Source organism: Scedosporium apiospermum, assembly GCF_000732125.1.
Source record: "Scedosporium apiospermum strain IHEM 14462 chromosome Unknown SEQ_SAPIO_0088, whole genome shotgun sequence".
Classification (NCBI taxonomy): Eukaryota; Fungi; Ascomycota; class Sordariomycetes; order Microascales; family Microascaceae; genus Scedosporium; species Scedosporium apiospermum.
This window is the reverse complement of record NW_015971789.1, coordinates 315100-332772: the sequence shown is the minus strand read 5'-3', so window position 1 is coordinate 332772 and position 17673 is coordinate 315100. Positions and strand designations below refer to the sequence as shown.

The 17673-nt window shown below is 52.8% G+C and overlaps 5 protein-coding genes across 5 annotated transcripts; 2 read left to right on the top strand and 3 right to left on the bottom strand.

Moving 5' to 3' along the window:
- Positions 1-295: 295 nt before the first annotated feature.
- Positions 296-2574, top strand: SAPIO_CDS3114 (uncharacterized protein; the record flags this gene model as incomplete). Its single annotated transcript, XM_016785980.1, has 5 exons — positions 296-1009; positions 1069-1129; positions 1597-1863; positions 1921-2129; positions 2353-2574. The coding sequence occupies 5 exons, from the start codon at positions 296-298 to the stop codon at positions 2572-2574; spliced, it is 1473 nt and encodes a 490-aa protein (XP_016643986.1).
- A 648-nt stretch (positions 2575-3222) lies between these two features.
- On the bottom strand, positions 3223-4265 carry SAPIO_CDS3113 (Uncharacterized protein; the record flags this gene model as incomplete). The annotated part of the gene is made up of 2 exons (XM_016785979.1): positions 3223-4139; positions 4226-4265. 2 exons carry the CDS (start codon positions 4263-4265, stop codon positions 3223-3225), a joined length of 957 nt encoding a protein of 318 aa, XP_016643985.1.
- Positions 4266-7192: 2927 nt separating this feature from the next.
- SAPIO_CDS3112 (uncharacterized protein) lies at positions 7193-7751 on the top strand (the record flags this gene model as incomplete). Its single annotated transcript, XM_016785978.1, has 2 exons — positions 7193-7454; positions 7597-7751. The coding sequence occupies 2 exons, from the start codon at positions 7193-7195 to the stop codon at positions 7749-7751; spliced, it is 417 nt and encodes a 138-aa protein (XP_016643984.1).
- An 835-nt stretch (positions 7752-8586) lies between these two features.
- Positions 8587-10158, bottom strand: SAPIO_CDS3111 (uncharacterized protein; the record flags this gene model as incomplete). The annotated part of the gene is made up of 2 exons (XM_016785977.1): positions 8587-9581; positions 9720-10158. 2 exons carry the CDS (start codon positions 10156-10158, stop codon positions 8587-8589), a joined length of 1434 nt encoding a protein of 477 aa, XP_016643983.1.
- A 3011-nt stretch (positions 10159-13169) lies between these two features.
- On the bottom strand, positions 13170-16960 carry SAPIO_CDS3110 (DUF726 domain protein; the record flags this gene model as incomplete). The annotated part of the gene is made up of 2 exons (XM_016785976.1): positions 13170-14585; positions 14669-16960. The coding sequence occupies 2 exons, from the start codon at positions 16958-16960 to the stop codon at positions 13170-13172; spliced, it is 3708 nt and encodes a 1235-aa protein (XP_016643982.1).
- Positions 16961-17673: the final 713 nt, after the last annotated feature.

Genomic DNA, 17673 nt, shown 5'->3' with positions numbered 1-17673 from the left:
GTCAATAGCCCGCACTCCATGAGGGAGTCGCGATGCAGAAGGGCAGAAGACGATAACTGGATGCGGTAGGGGTGATCTTGATGTGGCATGGTTGGCCTCGACCTAGATAGCTGTTGTAAGTCATCATGTCTCTCATTTCCCGAGTTGGGCAGCCTCTGCTGCATCTCAATATACACTCTTGCCATTGGGAATATCTCTTGTCTTTCGTCTACCATTCCGATCGTACAATCCCATCAACTCCACTGCCAGTTTGCCACCAGATGCCCGTGTCGTCCCCGAGGCGGAGGGGGGCATCATGGGTCATCATCCCCGAGCCAATAGGCCCAAGAGGGACGAATTGCATCGAGGAGTGCATACTAGACAATTATTCGATGGTCGTCCTAGAGAACCCGGCCTCGCCTCAGGTGTTGAGGCTAAGATTGCTCCCCCAAATCCTCCTAACAATGATTTTGTTCAGAACTGGCTAGTTCAGACTCAAAGGCGGCCTGACTGGGAATCCGTTGCAAAGGTCCAACCGGGAGAGAGGCTGCCCTGGCGACCGCATAACCTCGGTGGTGTTAATCTCGATATGCCTCCCCCACCGGCCCCCGGGCTCCTTAAGCGTCGCCGCGCAATGTCCTTTGACAGCTCCTTCATCCCAGAGAACCACAAGAGGCCCCAGAGACATGATTTAACCCCGAACCTCCCACCTGCGTTAGCACCATCGCAAAATTCCGACATCAGCCCCGATATGAAGGAGGGCTCACCCAATAGACCTTTGGGATCAGTGGGCTCTTCTCCACGTCCCAAGCAGTCTTTCGATAGACGACCTCGACACAAGACAAGGGAAGATCGGTACGAGATTAAAAAGAATAAAAGAGGGAGAAGGAACTCGGGCGGAGCAGACAAAACAGGAAAGTCCCAGGGTGCAAAAAGAACCAAACGTTCAGACAAGAAGACCCTCGTTTCGAGCCGTGAGGTAATGTCTGCCTTCACCTCGGACGCCATACTTACCCACGACCGCTTGACAGTATGAAAGAAACGGAGAATCAAAGGCCCGTTTAAATAAGGCTAACTGTGTGGCAACAGGTAAAACCGACGCTCGCTATTGGGCTGTACGGGAATGCTCGTGCTGCTGTCCCCAATTACTGTAAGTTTACATATTTCCGTCTGCCTAGCCCGACTAACACGACCAAGTATCCGATCTTGCGTATAACGGCATGAATTTTCTCGAGCCCGCCAGATCCAAAGGGGAGAATACGACGTCGAGGGCAAGGGTACTTCACCGAAAGGACAGTTCCCGTCCGGAAGATGGGAGGGATGACTTGTCCGAGGCCTTGCCAAACGACTCACGAGCTAGGTTAGGGCCGGACACCGGCAAACTCCGGGAGGGCTTAGACGAAGGCCATGGAGACTCCGACCGAAATTTTTCTGAAGGTAGTGACTGTACGGAACAGTCAGGATGCCGGGCAACGGTCGGGGGTGCTCTATCATACACGCTGGCCAGCAGAGGTGATAACCACGATATGACAGAGAGAACGACCTCAAGCTTGGACGCAAGGCATTTCCGCTATCAAGATCGATCGAGCCAATCTGTTCAACCAAGCGCAATTCCAGACTACAGTGGAAATCCCCCACCATCCGAACACCACGATCGTTCCCAGGACAGTCTCAGTCCCCAAGTCATGAGACGAGCACTACTGGAGACTGGGGTTTTTGACGACTTTGAGAACAGCAGTAGCTCACTACCGCGATATACCATCCCGCATTACATGCCACATGCGCATAGCTACCATATCAACCAACAAGCTACCGTGACTCTTGGTGCACTGGGCGATTCGCCTAAGCCTCAATGTGAGGGCAAAAACACCATGGTCACACCAAGTAAGCTTGACCCTCGCATTGGAAACGTTGGTCGAGGTATTGCTCGACATGGCTCAGGTGTTGAGAATTTGCCCAACATGTCGACGCCCGCGAAAAATGGCGACGCTGGTCCTTTACAACGCCAGCACATTGGGGGTAATCTTGAGGCTATTGATAACATCTTGAGTCTACAAAGCCAGGCGTCAGGAGTACACCCAGAAGCTACAAACCCCAGAAAAGTAGATCAGACGGCCCAACCCACTACTGTTGCTGGAGAACGCATGCCGGTTTATTCCCATCAAGCATGCCAAACAGAAGCGCCCTGGTCCGAAGTGCGGAATGCCAGAATGGCCCATACCGGTACCCAAACAACTCGAACAACTGGTCCTCAATCAACCCCCGTATCTCCCATAAACAAAACGGCCTCTCCAGCGGACACGGATCCGGGAGGAGATATGTTGGAAGGGGACTCGAAACCCGTCGCTAAGAAGCTGCCAGATCCTCATTTAGGCGATGACCGCCAATCCCGACAGCATCATGTACAGAGCTTTCCCCAGGAAATGTGCGGTCATCAGAATGGCTGCTCTCATTGCCTGGAAGTCCGGTATGCACCAAGCTTCTGTGTCCATAGGCCAAGGCCGACTTTGGTCCGCGTACCTCCACAGCACGCCCAAAAGCGCCTTCTCCAGCAAGAGAGCAGGCAGTCGTATCTTGCCACGAGAGGTGGCGTAGTTGGTTGGCCCAGAGGCTCAGATAGCACCGCTGTATCAACGAAGCCCGAATGTTTGGACACAAAGGGTGCCGTTCACTATGAAGAGCTGGGGGCCTGCGGGCCCGAGTGTGGCTGTTCTAGAAATGCGTTCTCCCAAAACGATGACGCGGCTGCAGCCTGTCATCCTGAGCGCCCTGATGGACACTACCCAACGAGCATGAGCTACCCTGCGTCATATGACCAGGTCATCCTTACCGAGGAAAACAGGCCGATACTGAAGCAGATTCCTGCATGCAGGACGCGGGGCACAGAAGCTCATCAATATGTTTACAATGATGGCAGTCCTTTCGATGGACGGGATTGCTCCCACCACGGTTATCAAAGCTATCCGGGAGTACCTGACGGCCTTCTGGTTAAAGAGGGGAGCTCCCACCTTGCTCACGCACCCGGAAATGAGTTTTATTATGATCATGTTGACGCGGAACGGATACCTACGTCTTCATACACTCTAAGGGAAGCAGGGCGGGGCGAGCTGGAGATGGAGGAAGCGAATGGAGAATATTGGCATAATACGGTACCCAGGCCGTGTGAGACATACGATCCTTACCCATATTTTGATTCAAGGTATGAGTGAGGAAGACAGACTGCCCATGTCAAGGATTTGCGATCTATTCTGGTTCTTGATCCTTCCACTTAGCGAGGACTGCATCCATGTCGATGGCGCATCGCCGAGCCTTGTCTGCGATATCAGCGGCTTTACCGATTACTGGAGCGTCAATCATCTTGCCGTCGAGTGTCCAAGCCCCACGACCTTGTTTCTGCGCCTTTTCATCGGCAACTAAAATGCGAGCGGCCCAGTCGATCTCTTTTTCGGATGGGGAGAATAGCCGATGAACCACCTCCAACTGGCTTGGGTGAATGCACTGCTTCCCGTTGAATCCCAGGGACCTCCCATCTTCGCACTCCTCCTCCAATACCTTCAGCCCACGGTCACCCTTGTAGGACGTGCAGACTAAGTCGATGCTGCTGGGCAGATCGAAGGCCCGCGCGGCGGTGACTATGGCGGATCTCGCATATAGAAACTCTCTCAGCGACGGGGTTCGCGTCAGCGATAGGTCAAGGGCAAAGTCCTCGGCTGCGAAAATGAGGCCATTAAGCAGAGGGCTGGACTTGCATATCTCGGCAAGATCCATAATGGCCTTGGCGGATTCAATCAACGCTATGATCTTAATCGGGTTCTCGGAGCGGGCACCATGCCTCTGGGGAGCAACATGCCGAAGGACGTCTGTGACGAAGGTGAGGTCTGCAGCGCTATTCACCTTGGGCACGACGACAGCATCTAGATTGGGCGAACTTGCAAGACTGGTGAGGTCGGCCAAAGCGTGGGGGGTTTCGACTGCATTGATTCTGACAGCGAGCTCGCCAAAGGCGCGATTCTCTGCCTCGAGGTTTGCCAAATGAGCACGAAGCTGATCGCGGGCTTTGTGCTTCAGGGAGGGCGTCACCGAATCCTCCAAATCATAGGTTACGTTGTCGGACTTGATCTTCAACGAGCCAGCGAGCATCTTTTGGGATGACGCCGGGACTGATATTGCATTTGGTTTTTGTCAGAACATCTCCTCACAACCCCTGTACTACTGCGGGACCTTGAATATTCATAGTTGAACCTACCATATAGGAGAGACCGGCGGACGATGGATGCCGACGCCATTGTTGATGTGAGGTTGAGGGAAACAGCGATGAATTGTTATATCTTGAGTACTGTTAGGTTATTTTCAGGGCTATTAGATCAGACGTATTGTATAATTCATCAATTGATTCTATTCTCCCAGAGCCAGGCATAAACTCGTTGGACGCAGCTCGTTGGTGAATGTAAACAGTCTTTGAGGAAGTCAGGACAATCTCGGCTAAGGCTGGACATGAGCGGGGGATTCCGAGGGCTCAATAGAGTCGAGGTTCCTTCAATTGATCTCATTTCTCATTTCCTTTACAGTTGATCTAGTGCGGGGATTACAGGACGAGGCACCTAGATTCGGCAGATTTAGAACCCCAAAACGGAACGCTGAACATTGTTCGCTGGCCTGGCAGGCAGGCAGGCGCGCTAACGGAATCCCCAAGCCCCCTGAGTGAAATCCCACCACCTGGTGCATCGATATCCAAAAGGAACATCAAATCTACTAAGATTACTAGAACTGTTGTACGAAGTATATATCCTGGAATTAGCTGCGATTATAGAGACCATCTATTTTTTTCGTCTCCTCAATGTCCCGTGGTGTCCTTGGGCGTCCGCCCACATAGCGACGATATGCAAGGAGGGAGAGAGGAACAACCACCAACCCACCACCAATCGCGCCCTTCACAGCTGGTGCTAGACGGCTCACTGCAAGTTTCCAGATGCCAACGGCGAGACCTGCGACGGCTCCAAGCCCAATGGCTCCGTGTACTGGCCTCCACGGCAGCCAGCCGTGCAAGAAACGCCCCCAGCTCTCCGGGGAACGTCCCAGGTCCTGTAGCGAGCGTCCCGACTTCTGCATGGACCGTCCTAACGTTTGCAGGAACATCCCCAGTTTGAGTAAGGCGTCTGATAGTTTTAATAGAGCTCGAAACCACCACTTCTTTACGCGAACCGGCGTCAGATTCCAGACGAGTCTTCTAAAATTGAGAAAAGCGGCCAGTAGTATGCTCCGGAAGAGAACCAGACACCCCAGAGCGATGATGCCAAGAGGGGTCGCTATCCAGCACCACGGCATGGAGAGGTGCCCAAACCCCCCCTGAATGGGCAGTTATGTTAGTGCTTATCGCCTCGAAGAAAAGGGGAGTTGAAACAAGCTACTTGCCTCGATGGCCATGTCGAGTGTCCCTGCGACGAATATGATGGGATGAACAACAAGGTGAGATGGGTGGGCTAAGAGACGATTTCTGCCTCGTGGATAACCCTATGGCTCTCTGCTACTCTCACTATGGTGTTGAATTATTGCTCAAGCCGCTGGCTACTTTTTCGTGATTGTCGTCGGGATCTAGATATGTCCTGGGTTGGTGCTCAGCTTACGAGAGATCCGATGACTTTTTAAGTCTTTGCCAATCGTGATCATAGAAAGGTTTGGGTTGTTCGGCTTGTTGGGGGGGATGGCTGGGTGAACAGGTATGTAGAATCTGTCTACATCAAGTATAGTGCGCTTCAAGGGAAGCTTGGGAGTATGGATAGTGAATAGGAGCACTCAATCTGGATTCCAGCACAAATTTGTCGTTGGAAGAATCACGGAATATATCTCTACGGAAAACACTCGGACCCTAACACGTAAAAATTGAGGCTAGGCTTCCGGAAGAGGCCCTGCGCGATCGTGGCGGCGAGAGCTGCTGATGGTTCCCTTTGGGCGTCTCAAGGTTGGAGATATGTGGGTGGGCTGGCGCCTCAACACAAGCCAACCCCAAAAGCCTGGTGTGCAGAACGGGCGCAGCGCGTTCCATCATCAGGGCGCTAGTTCCCCCCTGAGCCATCATCGATGAATGGGGATATTCGGTGTCATTACCGAATATACCGAATATGCCTCGCAATTAACTCGCAAAGTCCCATCCACTTGTTGTAAAGGGACTCTGATGTTCAATGTCTGCAGTTTCGATTCTCCTTCGCGGAGGATGTACTCTCTTTTCGATGTCCATTTCGGAGAGAATATTCTCGGGCAGTCCTGTAAATTGTGCCTTCGAGGCGTAGTGTAAGAATATAGTCGACTTACATACTTAGTACTCGCCTCATCGGAATCCTTTTGCGCCGCCCTATTTCTTCGTTTCTAATCTTGATTGGACCTATTATTACCTTCGTATGCAGAGAGAACTCTCACAGTTGCTCTGGACAGTGATTTCCGGATGAGAAGTGATCGATGACTAAGCAGGGATGATTTCAATGCTGGCCTGAAGCTCTTTTTGGGACTTCGTAATTGTCCCACGTCGGTTGATCGCGATTTGAGGAAGCCTGATTGACAAGCTTCACAACAAGGCCATTCCACTCTAGCTCCCAGCGACGTTCGACACCGAGTATAAGCCCCGAGCCGGGAAACATAGTAGCAGGCGATTGGAATTTAGGCCTGTAATTCCGGATCGCAACGACAGCAGAGCGACGAGTACCCCCGTTGAACAAGGACGGATTGCGAACGTCACCGAAGGGCCACGAAGCGAAGACAGCCCTCGACTGTTCAACGATATGCGCAGGTAGCGGCAGGACGAACCTTGTAGACGCTTAGGGTTTCCGATACTCTCTTTCTCGCCCTCGCTTGTTATATAACGCCGACACCCGACTCAAAGGCTCTCCGACGACGCAGATGGAGTCCCAACCGCTTGTGCCTGGCTCTCTGAGCTGGCGCCTCAGCTCCCACCCCATTACCCTCTTGACCTTTCTTGCATTCAGAATTGGTTCGTAGGAGAGATTACTTTCTCTTATGGGAACATCTTGGGGAGCCGTGGTTCGCTAACCTGTCCGCAGCAAGTTTCCTGGTTTACCTACTGGGACTCCTAATCATACACAACATGTGCGTGTCTCCTCTTCCCCCCGGGGAGGATTTTCTCTTTGACTCTCTCCCAGAAGGTTTCCACGCTAACCGCTCTCCTCTTCCCCTATCCAGGATCTTGATCTTCATCATAACAATGCTCCTCCTCGCCGCCGACTTTTACTACACGAAAAACATTGCCGGCCGGCGCCTTGTCGGTCTCCGGTGGTGGAACGAAGTCGACACCGAATCCGGCGACTCAAAGTGGGTTTTTGAGAGCAGCGAGCCCGGGACAAAGGTTATCAACCCGACCGATAGCCGATTCTTCTGGTTGGCCATGTATATCCAGCCCGTTATCTGGGTTGTCATGGCTATTGTGGCGGTGTTTAGGTTCCAGTTTTTGTGGCTGCCGCTTGTCGGTGAGTTTTTATCACATCCCTTGACTTTATTTCATTGCTTGGCCTGTTCTCGAAAGGGAGTGGGTTGGGATCACGAGTTCTCTTGCTGGATTCGTTGGGGAAAACCCCGAACGTGATGGAAGACTAATTGAGACTTTCCTAGTGATCGCGCTTGTCTTGACGATCATGAACACTCTCGCCTTCTCCCGCGCCGACAAGTTCAGCCAGGCGTCGAATCTTGCCGGTTCTGCTTTCTCCGGAGGCAACCTCGCCGGCACCATTGCGACGAACATGGTTGGTCGTTTCTTTAGGTCTTAAGACCCCGGTGTATATTCTTTTTTTGAAGTGACGAGAGGAGTGGGCTTGATTTTCTTTTCCTCCCCTCTCTTTCTGGCCCATATCCCGCGTGTAAGTGGAAGAAAGGAGCGAAGTCCTGGGGTTTTGTAGGAAAATTCATCGTGTATTTTTATCACGGGTTCTTATCTTTTCCTTGTTTCTTAATTTGCTTGCGAATGAAGGGCGGCTGCTAGTTTCAATTCCTGGTCTGGATATAATTTACGACTATGGGTAGAGCGTCTTTTTTGGACTGAGGACTCCCAGTTCAAGCCGTCAATATCTCCCTACACGGAACACATCCACGTTTTCGAAGCGCCTAAATACCGCTTCCTAAAAAGCGCCCGGCTACTTTCGAGATTTGGGGCTTCAAGATCTCGGCTGCGGTGACTGTTTGGGAAAACCACGCCTCAGTAAACCAGAAGCGAGAGACGCAACTAGGTCTAGTAAGGAACGAACGACGTAGAAAGGGGAGGGAAAAGAACGATAGATGCTTCCTGAATTAAATGAAGTGGCTAACTTGGATGGGGGATCCTTAACGCTCAGCGCCCAAACTCCTGTTCGAAACAGGATTCAAGGCATAACTAAAGAAGAAAACAGAAACAAAATCCCCATCAACAAAAAACTCCCGAGATATGGATATTCAGAATAACAGTGGTCTTCCAAGAATATATCCTGTGCCTCACATTACATTGCTTTCATCTTGTCTTTTTTAGAACAACATTCGTATACCATGACGCGGCAGACCCGCCAAGGTCATCACCATTAAGAAGTCTCAAACCCGCATCATCAAAAAGACCACACACCTCACTTGCCCACTCTACTTTCGTTGCGCCGCTTGTTCGATGGCTCGATCAAGGGCCCTCTCCTCCTCCTCCAGCCTCCTAATTTCGGCCTCTGTCATGCCTTCCTCCACGAGATGTGCCACGGCAGCCGGCACTTCGGGTCTCGTCCGCGCCTCGCTCGGCGAAAGGCTTCGATCGGTTAACGACGCAGCGCCGGGAGTAGCAGCGGCAACAGCCCCAACCGCTGGTGATGCCGCTGCGGAAGCAGGATGAGACGTGGCGGGGTCGGGATAGATAACGGCACTGTCGCGCAGGCCTCGACCCGGAACGTCTTCTGATTGCGGGGAGTCCGCGAGGTGTGTTTGGGCTTCCTTGTCTCGGAGATAGTCGTTTGGAGGAGCGTTAAGTGAGGTCGTAACGTAGGGCACTGGTTGGACGGAGCCAGCGGCGCCGACTGGGACCGAGGCCGAGGCGCCCCTGCGACGCCGGCGGAGGAAGAAGAAGACGCCGAGGGCGATAAGAAGAAGACCGACGATGGCACAGGCTACGCCAATGCCCGCCTTGGCACCGGTGGAGAGCGAGGCGCCAGCTTTACTGCCAATGGTGGGGCTTGCTGTCTCAATGCCGGGGTCTCTACTGTCGGAGGCATCATCGGACGGCGTGCTAGTTAAGCCACCACCTGTCCCGGGATTGCCAGACTTTTCAGGGTCGGAAGCGGAGGCATTGGGGTTCCAGATAGAGCCATCATTCGTCACACCGCCCGAAAGGCTGTCGCCTTTGTTGTTTCTTTCCGCCTCGGCTCTCAACGAAGCTACCGCCGCTTGGCCATCAGTGGCCTCTGCAGCTAAGACCGTGAATGCACTGCTGGCGATAGACGGCTGCGTCCCAGGAGTTCCTGGTTCTCGACCCTGTGAATTTAGCTGGAAATGGACAACGAGGTGCATGCGCTTGCCGTAATCTTGGATGGGAAGGTCGCGGTCAAGGGCTGTTGGGTTGAGAGTAAATTCACCGCGCAAAGGTCTGGATGGATCTGTACACTCAGAAGGTTAAATGCCTAGGTCTTTCTTTCTCGGCTTCTAAGTAGGGACTGGAGACAACAACCCGGGGGGGGGGGGTAGCCTGTCGTCTTTCTTTCTCCTTTCCCCACCACTCCCACTAGACTGCTCACCTTGGGAAACACTAGGTCGAATCTGAGGATTGTCCAGCGTTACGAAGTTTGTCGCTGGGGTTGTATAATCCACGATAATCCATTCGACCTCGCCAAGCGTGATATCTCGTACGTAGTCGAAGGCGAAGGGGAGTGTCTCATTGATTCGAAATGCGCGGACACTGGCGAGGCTAGGGTCGACTGTTATCATGCCGTCGAATTCGCTCGTGTCGCCCTCGCTCCCCCCCGAAGCGGGCTCCATGTTAGTCTGCGTTCCGGATCCTACTTGGAGATCCTTAAATATCGTGTCACCGCCCTCGTTCCTTGGGTCTACGCTCCCCAAAACGCGATCATCGTCGAGCCGCAGGTCCCTCAACACGTCGTGAATTGTCCTCGTCTTGGCAGTCGGGCCGGGAGAGTAAGGCGCGAATAATGGCGCCAGCGGGTTTTCGTTGGCCATGATCCTTAACAAATTCCCCCCTTTCCTCTCAATCCTTAATCCTATGAATTTCGTCGGTCGATATAAAACACTCTTTCTCAATCCCCTACTCTTCCTACTTAGGCGTCACCCCCCGCAACTCGAGCAAATTCGATAGTCGGTCACGTCCCCGTTCGTATTATGGGCCGTCAAGTCGGTGTTATCGATTTTGTATTCACGTCCGGCCTCTCACGATATTATATCCGTCGAGATTCGACGAGAGACGAGAAAGTGAATTCGAAATGGGTAATTGTCGTCGTACAGGGTGGACTCGCAATGGAAGAAAGGAAAGCAAAGGCAGGGAAGGGGAAAAAGAACAAAGGATGAGGAGGTTTACAGGGCTCAGCCTCAGCCCAAGGTCTGGGGCGAGAGATGATCGGCAGAGGGCACACCCGCAAGGAATACTTCGTACGATACCGATAGATGCTACTCGATTGAGTCTAGCGACAGACAAACCAACAAACAGATATCCCTCTCCTGCTGCGCCGTACCAGCTACTTTGGTGGAGCGCTGGTGAACAATGGAAGCAGGCAGCACAGGATTTCGGGCTGGGAGGTTGCAGAAACACCCCGTCTTACTGCAGCTGCGCTTGCAATAGACCCCTCCCTCCAACGCCGGCCCCATGTCAGCCGCAGAGGGATTTTGGACTGGACAGGACATAGCACAGCACAGCCAAGTAATACTTTGTAGGGGGATGCAGGATCGGAAGGGTGTTGGTTGGATGCAGGAATCAGTCCAGACCGCAACGGGCAAGCGTCGCGCAGGGAACATGAATAGTGACCGTGGTACACAGCCTTGCGAGGATTGTGGAGGCGATTCTTGTACCGGTACCACACATTTTCGAGATGGTGGTACCCCCTTTGGTGATTTAGTGACAAGAGTAAGAACGAACCGCCGTCAGTCTCTCTGTGGAATCTGCCTTGAAACTGCCACGATTCTTTGAATTATGGAGATATCAGAATCGGTCATGTTGCCGCGAACGATGAGCTCGAAGGACGATACGAAGCCAACATCATCAAAGTCATCAGCCCGAATGCTGGGGACAACGCCAGCAACTGAACTAACGAACGTTTAGGCGGAGAAACTAGTCCTGAAGAGGCAAGCTGGAAGTGGATGATGGATGCTTCAATGTTCTATTGTTGGCAGTGCATCAATCGAACAAATGTCACTGAAGCGATGACGGGGGGACGATGGATTCCGACGCTTGACTTGTACCGGTACCGAGCCTGGCCTTATTGCAACGTCCACTCAAGGGTCGCCAGAGTCAGTCAAGGCAATGAGACTCTCAATTCTCATCGACTCCTGGAGCGGCATGGAGAACGACGACTGCTGATTGGCTTCTTGATCCGGTTCAGGTACTTGGACAATGTACTTAGTTCGCTTCTGAGTACTTCGTATACTATGAACTGGGCTCGGTATTAAGTAATCATTTAGGATGTATTTCGTCCACCATGACACCGTGAAGGTACCTCAGTTCTGGCGTAGGAATCCATGTCGATACAATTTGAAGTCCTTGCTGAAGTCGTCCACGAGGATTTTACAGATGTTGGGCCGAATGCATCAATGGTTTTAACAAATTCTTTGTTGGAAGAAGGCAAGTCTTCATATGAGCACTTCATGTCCCCAGGTCTCCATGTCTCCATGATCCTACCGTCATTAGCACCCGCCAGGCGTGGGAGCCTGTCCAATTGCCCAACATTTAGATCCACTTCTTCGCCTTGGTTCAAATGTCCATCATCTCCAACAGGCGATTCCTTCTGCTTGTCCAACTACGAAGTAGGCTTGGTGCTCACTTGACCGAGTCTCGGGCTGTGTGTACTCAGTACTGGCTGGTGTATGTAGCATGTTGGTCTTACTCTCGCCTCTCCTAAGCTCCAGGTGCTATTATTATCCAAACATAGATCCCATGCAAACAATCCTCTGCCCAACCAGTTGGCCAAGTCAGGCCTCACTCTCTGGCCTGCTTCGCTGCAAAGCCACAACCCATAAAGTTTGGGACAGTGACATCAATGCGAAGCACCAACGAAACGCTAAAAGCAATCCTTCTCTCTTCTCCGCGCTCTCCTATCGAATGGCATCCGGAAATCTTCTTCTGTATCCGACTTTCTACCCCCGTCTCCCCCGCCGTCTGCTGCTTGGCAAAATGGATGATTGACCGACAGATCTCTTTTTTTCTCCTTCATTCCCGCCCCCAAAACAACATCTCGCTTCGAAAAATCCCGCTCGCCCCCGTCTCGCCTTCCGTGCCGCCCCCTAATGCGACCAGCCGTTACGTCCGGCACATGGAACGGGGAGGATGGAGGCTGAGCCAAGAAGCCCTGCCGCATGTCTCAACTTGACCTTTTGTACGCCTTAGAAGGTAAAAATTAATTTGCAAATATCAAACCGCATCGACCTTGATGACGTGAGATTTTCGCATTGAATCTTTGGTATACGAATGTGGTGTTCGGTCTGACCAGCCCGTTGTACGGAGAGTCTCTGCTTGTCTCGAAAACTCTTGTCAGATGCGGCCGCCATTCACTTGAATTAATATCAAAATTAATGATGGTAATGACGATGATGAAATTGAATGGAAGGGGCTCGTAAAAGCCATCTCTCCACTCAGAGTTCAAGTACATTTTTACCATGGGATATCTCGACGTAGGGAATCTTGCCCCTGGAGCGACGAGGCTCTGAAGCAAGACATCATCATGTAAACGCATTCGAGGAGTCTAAGGATACTATTGAGAACCTATTGATGAATCTAGAGGGGATCAAATGCCTAATATCGATGTTTCATAGAATACTCCTACACTCTCATCATGCCTCCCCCACCCGCGCTATTCATCCCATCCAAGCCTCTTCCCTCCGAAGCAAACTGCCCAACCATGGTATTAGCTTTTATATACGGATATACTTCAAAAAAAAAGACTAGAATCGTCAGAATGCCTCAAGGCTGGCTGAAAAACCCAATCACAATAGAAACAAAACGCCCCCCTCCCCAACCCTCTTTTCTATGCAAAAGTCATGTGTATCTCGTCCTTCTCCTTCCCAAAGTCCTCATGATCAGGATCCGCCCATGGATCAGCAATGTAAATCGACGGCGCCGCATGTACCGCGCCACCGCTGCTTCCAACTCCGCTCACATCCCTCTTCAAGTTGTCGTCCTTTCGCGGGGGCAGCGGAGGAGGAGGCGAAGGTGACCGAGGCGGGGGCAGAGTAGAGGAAGGTTTCTTCTGGTCGAAGGTGGTATCAAAAGTCATTTGTATTTCCTCTTCGTAGGGATCGTGGGTTTGTTGAAAGTACGGTGACCTGGCTAGCTCTTGATCCTTAGGTAGCGTCGGTGTGCGCTGTCGGGATACCGGCGTGCCGGCCTCGCTCGACACACGAGCCGAGCCCACATCGAGATGCTTGGGTTCAGAGAGAGTGGCCGGGATGGCCGTTCTTGGTGGGCTGTACACCGCGGTCGTACCATCAGCGGATCCAACGTCCGTGACAGCTGGAGACGGCCGCAGGTCTAACTTCATAGGAGGTAGTGTAGACTGCAGCTCTCGAATCTCAAACTTCTCTTTGGCTAGCTCCGCTCGAATGGCGTCGACATCAAAGAGCACACCCGTATTGGCATCACCAGCGCCCTTCTTATTTCCATCCTTGCCGAGTGTATCCTGATACACCTCCCACTCGGCTCTCTCGAGCGCCTTCTTCCTTCGGAAAAGGCTAAAGGCTCCACCACTTTTGCCTTCTTTGCCCTCCCTCTCAAGCTCCTTGCGAGCCTCCTCGATTTCGTTAATCAATTCCCTCTGGCGCTCTTCGTGATTTTCCGGATCCGGATCTTCGATTTCGGTAAACTCGTCGCTCTCCACCATCCAGCCGCATTCTCGGAGAAGCCTGGGCATCTTCGTTCGGTAGTCCATGTGGCCCACCACGATCTCCGTGACGTCGACGTTCTCGATCCAGGGGCAGTCCTCGATCGGGGCGAGGCCGGCGACTCGGCGAATGCCACCGTTTGTCAATCTGAACAGATAACCCAGGATCCAATCGTTGCGGTTGTATGCATTGACGAATCTCCCGGGCACCACGGTCCTGGCGCGGAGGTATTCTTCCTTCTTTACGACAATGGGCGAGCCGAACAGGTAGACGTTTTGTACTAGGCCGTACGCCCCCCTGCGTGCAAGTTCCTGGAGGCAGGAGAAGATGACACGAGAGCCCAGAGAGTAGCCAACTAGGGTCACCGGCCGAGTACCCAAATTTCGGTCGATAAGGGAGTCTGCCAAAATTAATCCGGCGGCGGTGGCACGGTCAAGAGAGACGGCCCATGGGTTGTCGATGAGATACGATAGCTTCGTCAGCACAATGGGGAGTTGCAGAGCTGCCATGAGAGACATCAGAATTGTGCTTCCGAGAACCTGCTGTAAACCTTGTGTGAGGGCCTGAAATTCGGATTGTTAGTTCAGCTGCAAGACGTAAAACCGTAAATTGGCCGGCATTGCGGAAGGAAGAGCGTGCGACTTACCTCAGTAGCCAGGATATTGATGGTGTCACCCATACTCCTCAGCATCTCCGGCTCCCAGAGCACCGAGTAGATATCGCCCATGACCGAATCAACCGTACTGTAAGGCAAGCGGACGTCATCCACTTTGCCCGTCATCCACCCGGAAATTGTGATGATGAGGTTGACACGCTTGTTGTTGTGTAAAGGCCGGTACTCAAAAGTCTTCACCGCGCCCGTTCGTCTGTTCGCCGCCCTGGCACCGATAATGGACCCGGACGCCGCGGCCGACGAAGTGATGACGGCGGCTCCTCCCGCACCGGCTAGGAAACCGCTAGTACCCGTCACACCGATGGTAGTAAATCCGGCAGCAAGGCCTGCTCCAATCATGGGTGCTAAAAGACCGGCCGAGAGACCGATGACCAGGCCACCACCCACGGTCGCGAGACCCATCATGACATAGCGCCGCTTCAGGGCCTTCTTTCGGCGCTCCTCCATGTGCTCGTCCTCGTTCCAGTTCTCCTTCTCCGCTTGCTGTTGGATCTCGAGGGCGTCGGTCACGCGTTTCTCGAACCGGCAGATATCTAGCCAGGGAATATCCATAGCCTTACCGACTCGTTCCAAAAGGGTTCGCGAGCGGGAGTCGTACGTCGAGTCGGCAATGAGGACGAGGAAGAGATCGCATAGGACTGTCCATCGGAGGTCGATGTCGAGCTTTGACGAGTTGGGGAGCTGAGATGGTGTTCTGACCTCGGGGAGATCCTCGCCCTCATGGCTCTCGTATGGAGGTGGGGGCTCAGCCGCAGTTTCTTGATCCGGGGATATGGGAGATTGCAGAGAACTCCTAGATCCCGCGGAGTTGGGACTCGTCGACTTCTCAGCCATAGGATTGTTGACTCTCGAATTGGCCATGAGGATCGGGGTCAGATCGGCAGGCATGACACCGTGCTCGGCTAGCTGTTCAATCATGACCTGCTCGGCTGGGCTGATATCCATGTGGGCATAGATCCGAATCATCATCTTTTGCGCCCACATCTTGGTGGATTCGGCGGAGAAGGCGACCAGCTTCTTTGACTTCCTCGTCTGCTCCAGTGATTCGGTGTCCTTGGCCATCTGGTATAATTCGAGTCGCACTACTCCGACGTATGCTATCCTCTGGCCCTCGGTCAAGAGGTCCTTGGTAGCCTGCATCTGGGACACAGCATCGCGCTGCTCATCATCTTCATCCATCATACTCGTCGATTTCACATCCTTGAAGAGGTACTGGGTATTATCGTCTAAGCTCGTCGCCGATTCAACATCGTCATCCATAATCACACGGGTATATCCCTTCCCGGCGCCTCCGAGACCGGAATATCCGTATTTCTCGTCATTATCTTCTTCTTCATTATGCTCCCTCGCAATAAGCCGATCATCGTCATCGTACATGTCGTATCTCGCATAAGAGGGCATCTCCTGCCATCCGATGTCACTTTCCGCTTTTTCTTCTTGCTTGATAATCACGTGTTGATGGGAGAACTCGGAAACGCCGTTAAAGTTGCTCGAGGCTGTCGACGTGATGGTGCCCGATCTCGGCTTTTGCGCCGGGTCGTCAGTCGTAGGTTGGGCAGTGGCAGTAGACTTGCTCTGCACCTCGGTCTGAGGCAGAGCGGGCACGGGTGTAAGAGGCCCATCACCGTCGGCAGGCAGGGTCGCAACAGCATCCTTGAACTCATCTTCGCTATCGTCATCGACATCGTCACCTTTACGTCCCTTGCTGCCGTTGGCTTTGGTCTTAAATTCCTTTTCGTCTTCTACCTTCTCGCTCTCGGTCCTATTTTCCTCCGGCTTCTTCTCCTTTTTGGACGTGACTTCGGGCGCGGGAGTGGCGGGTTTCGGATCTCGACTCGAAGAGCGTCTCGGCAACCATGACGTAAAGCTATTCGAGTGACTACGAGGTTTGTTGTCGACGGACCGGCCACTCTCGGAGGCCGCGGAGCTCGGAGCTCTGTATTGCCTCACGGGCAGCCCGAAGTCGTCGAGTTCGACGGCCATCGGCGCGCTAGTTGGCGGCGGCTGTGATTGGGCCGCAGTCTGTTCGGGTCGTGGGTGGCTCTGCTCGGCTGGAGCGGATGTGGTGCCATTTGTCGAGGCGGTAGACTCTTCTTGCTTGGGACTACTCTGCTTCGAAATATCGTGAGAGAGTATCGCTGTTTCTATTGGTTTCGAAGAAGTAAAAGGTGAAGAAGACAGTGGTATCGACGTCGGTTGGTGGGATGACGACGGATCGCTGGTGCTGGCAGGGCCAGCTGTAGGTTCAGTCCCGGCACCAGCCATGTTTCCTCACATCTGATAGAAGTAGAACAAAACGGCCGGTGCGGAGCGAGTGCACGAGGGGGCGATTCGATCTACCGGGCTGTTTCCGGTATGCCGCTTGTTCCTGTCGAACAAAATTATCCCGTCCGTCTCATAGGCAGGTGTTCTCGAGACTGGGTGCGTGGGAGCCGGATGAAGAGAGGATCGGAGTGCTTCGTATGATCTCTGGGGTAGCTCGAGTCAGGGGCTCCGAGGGGATATTTCGTTTTAGGTCTAGTTTTGCCGGGGAGCGACCGTGACAACGGTTCGGTGATAAGACGAGGGGCTATTGAAGGATTGAAGGGGCTGCGAGGTTGAGGAGACAACAAAGATCAAATGAAACATCAGTCCAATTGGATATTAGAGGGGTTAGCCTATCGATACTATTGCCAGATGTTGAAACATCTTGGGTTCCCAGAGCAGAGGATCGAAATATAAATCGACGATGAAGGATTTGATCAATTTGATCAATGATAAAGATTCCCTAAGGGCCCTGAAAGCGGCCTGGAGCCTGCACCTGCACGGGCTCAGCGGCCTGGCCAGCCCAGGCAGGCCCAACGATGAAGTACTTCGAACTACGAAGTACAAAGGTACAAAGTAGATTACACCAATTTTGATTCTCAGGCCAGAGCCGCTCTGCAAACGCAGCACGTCCTCGTTTACAAAGAAGTTGTCATTTGATGTTCTTCAACCCG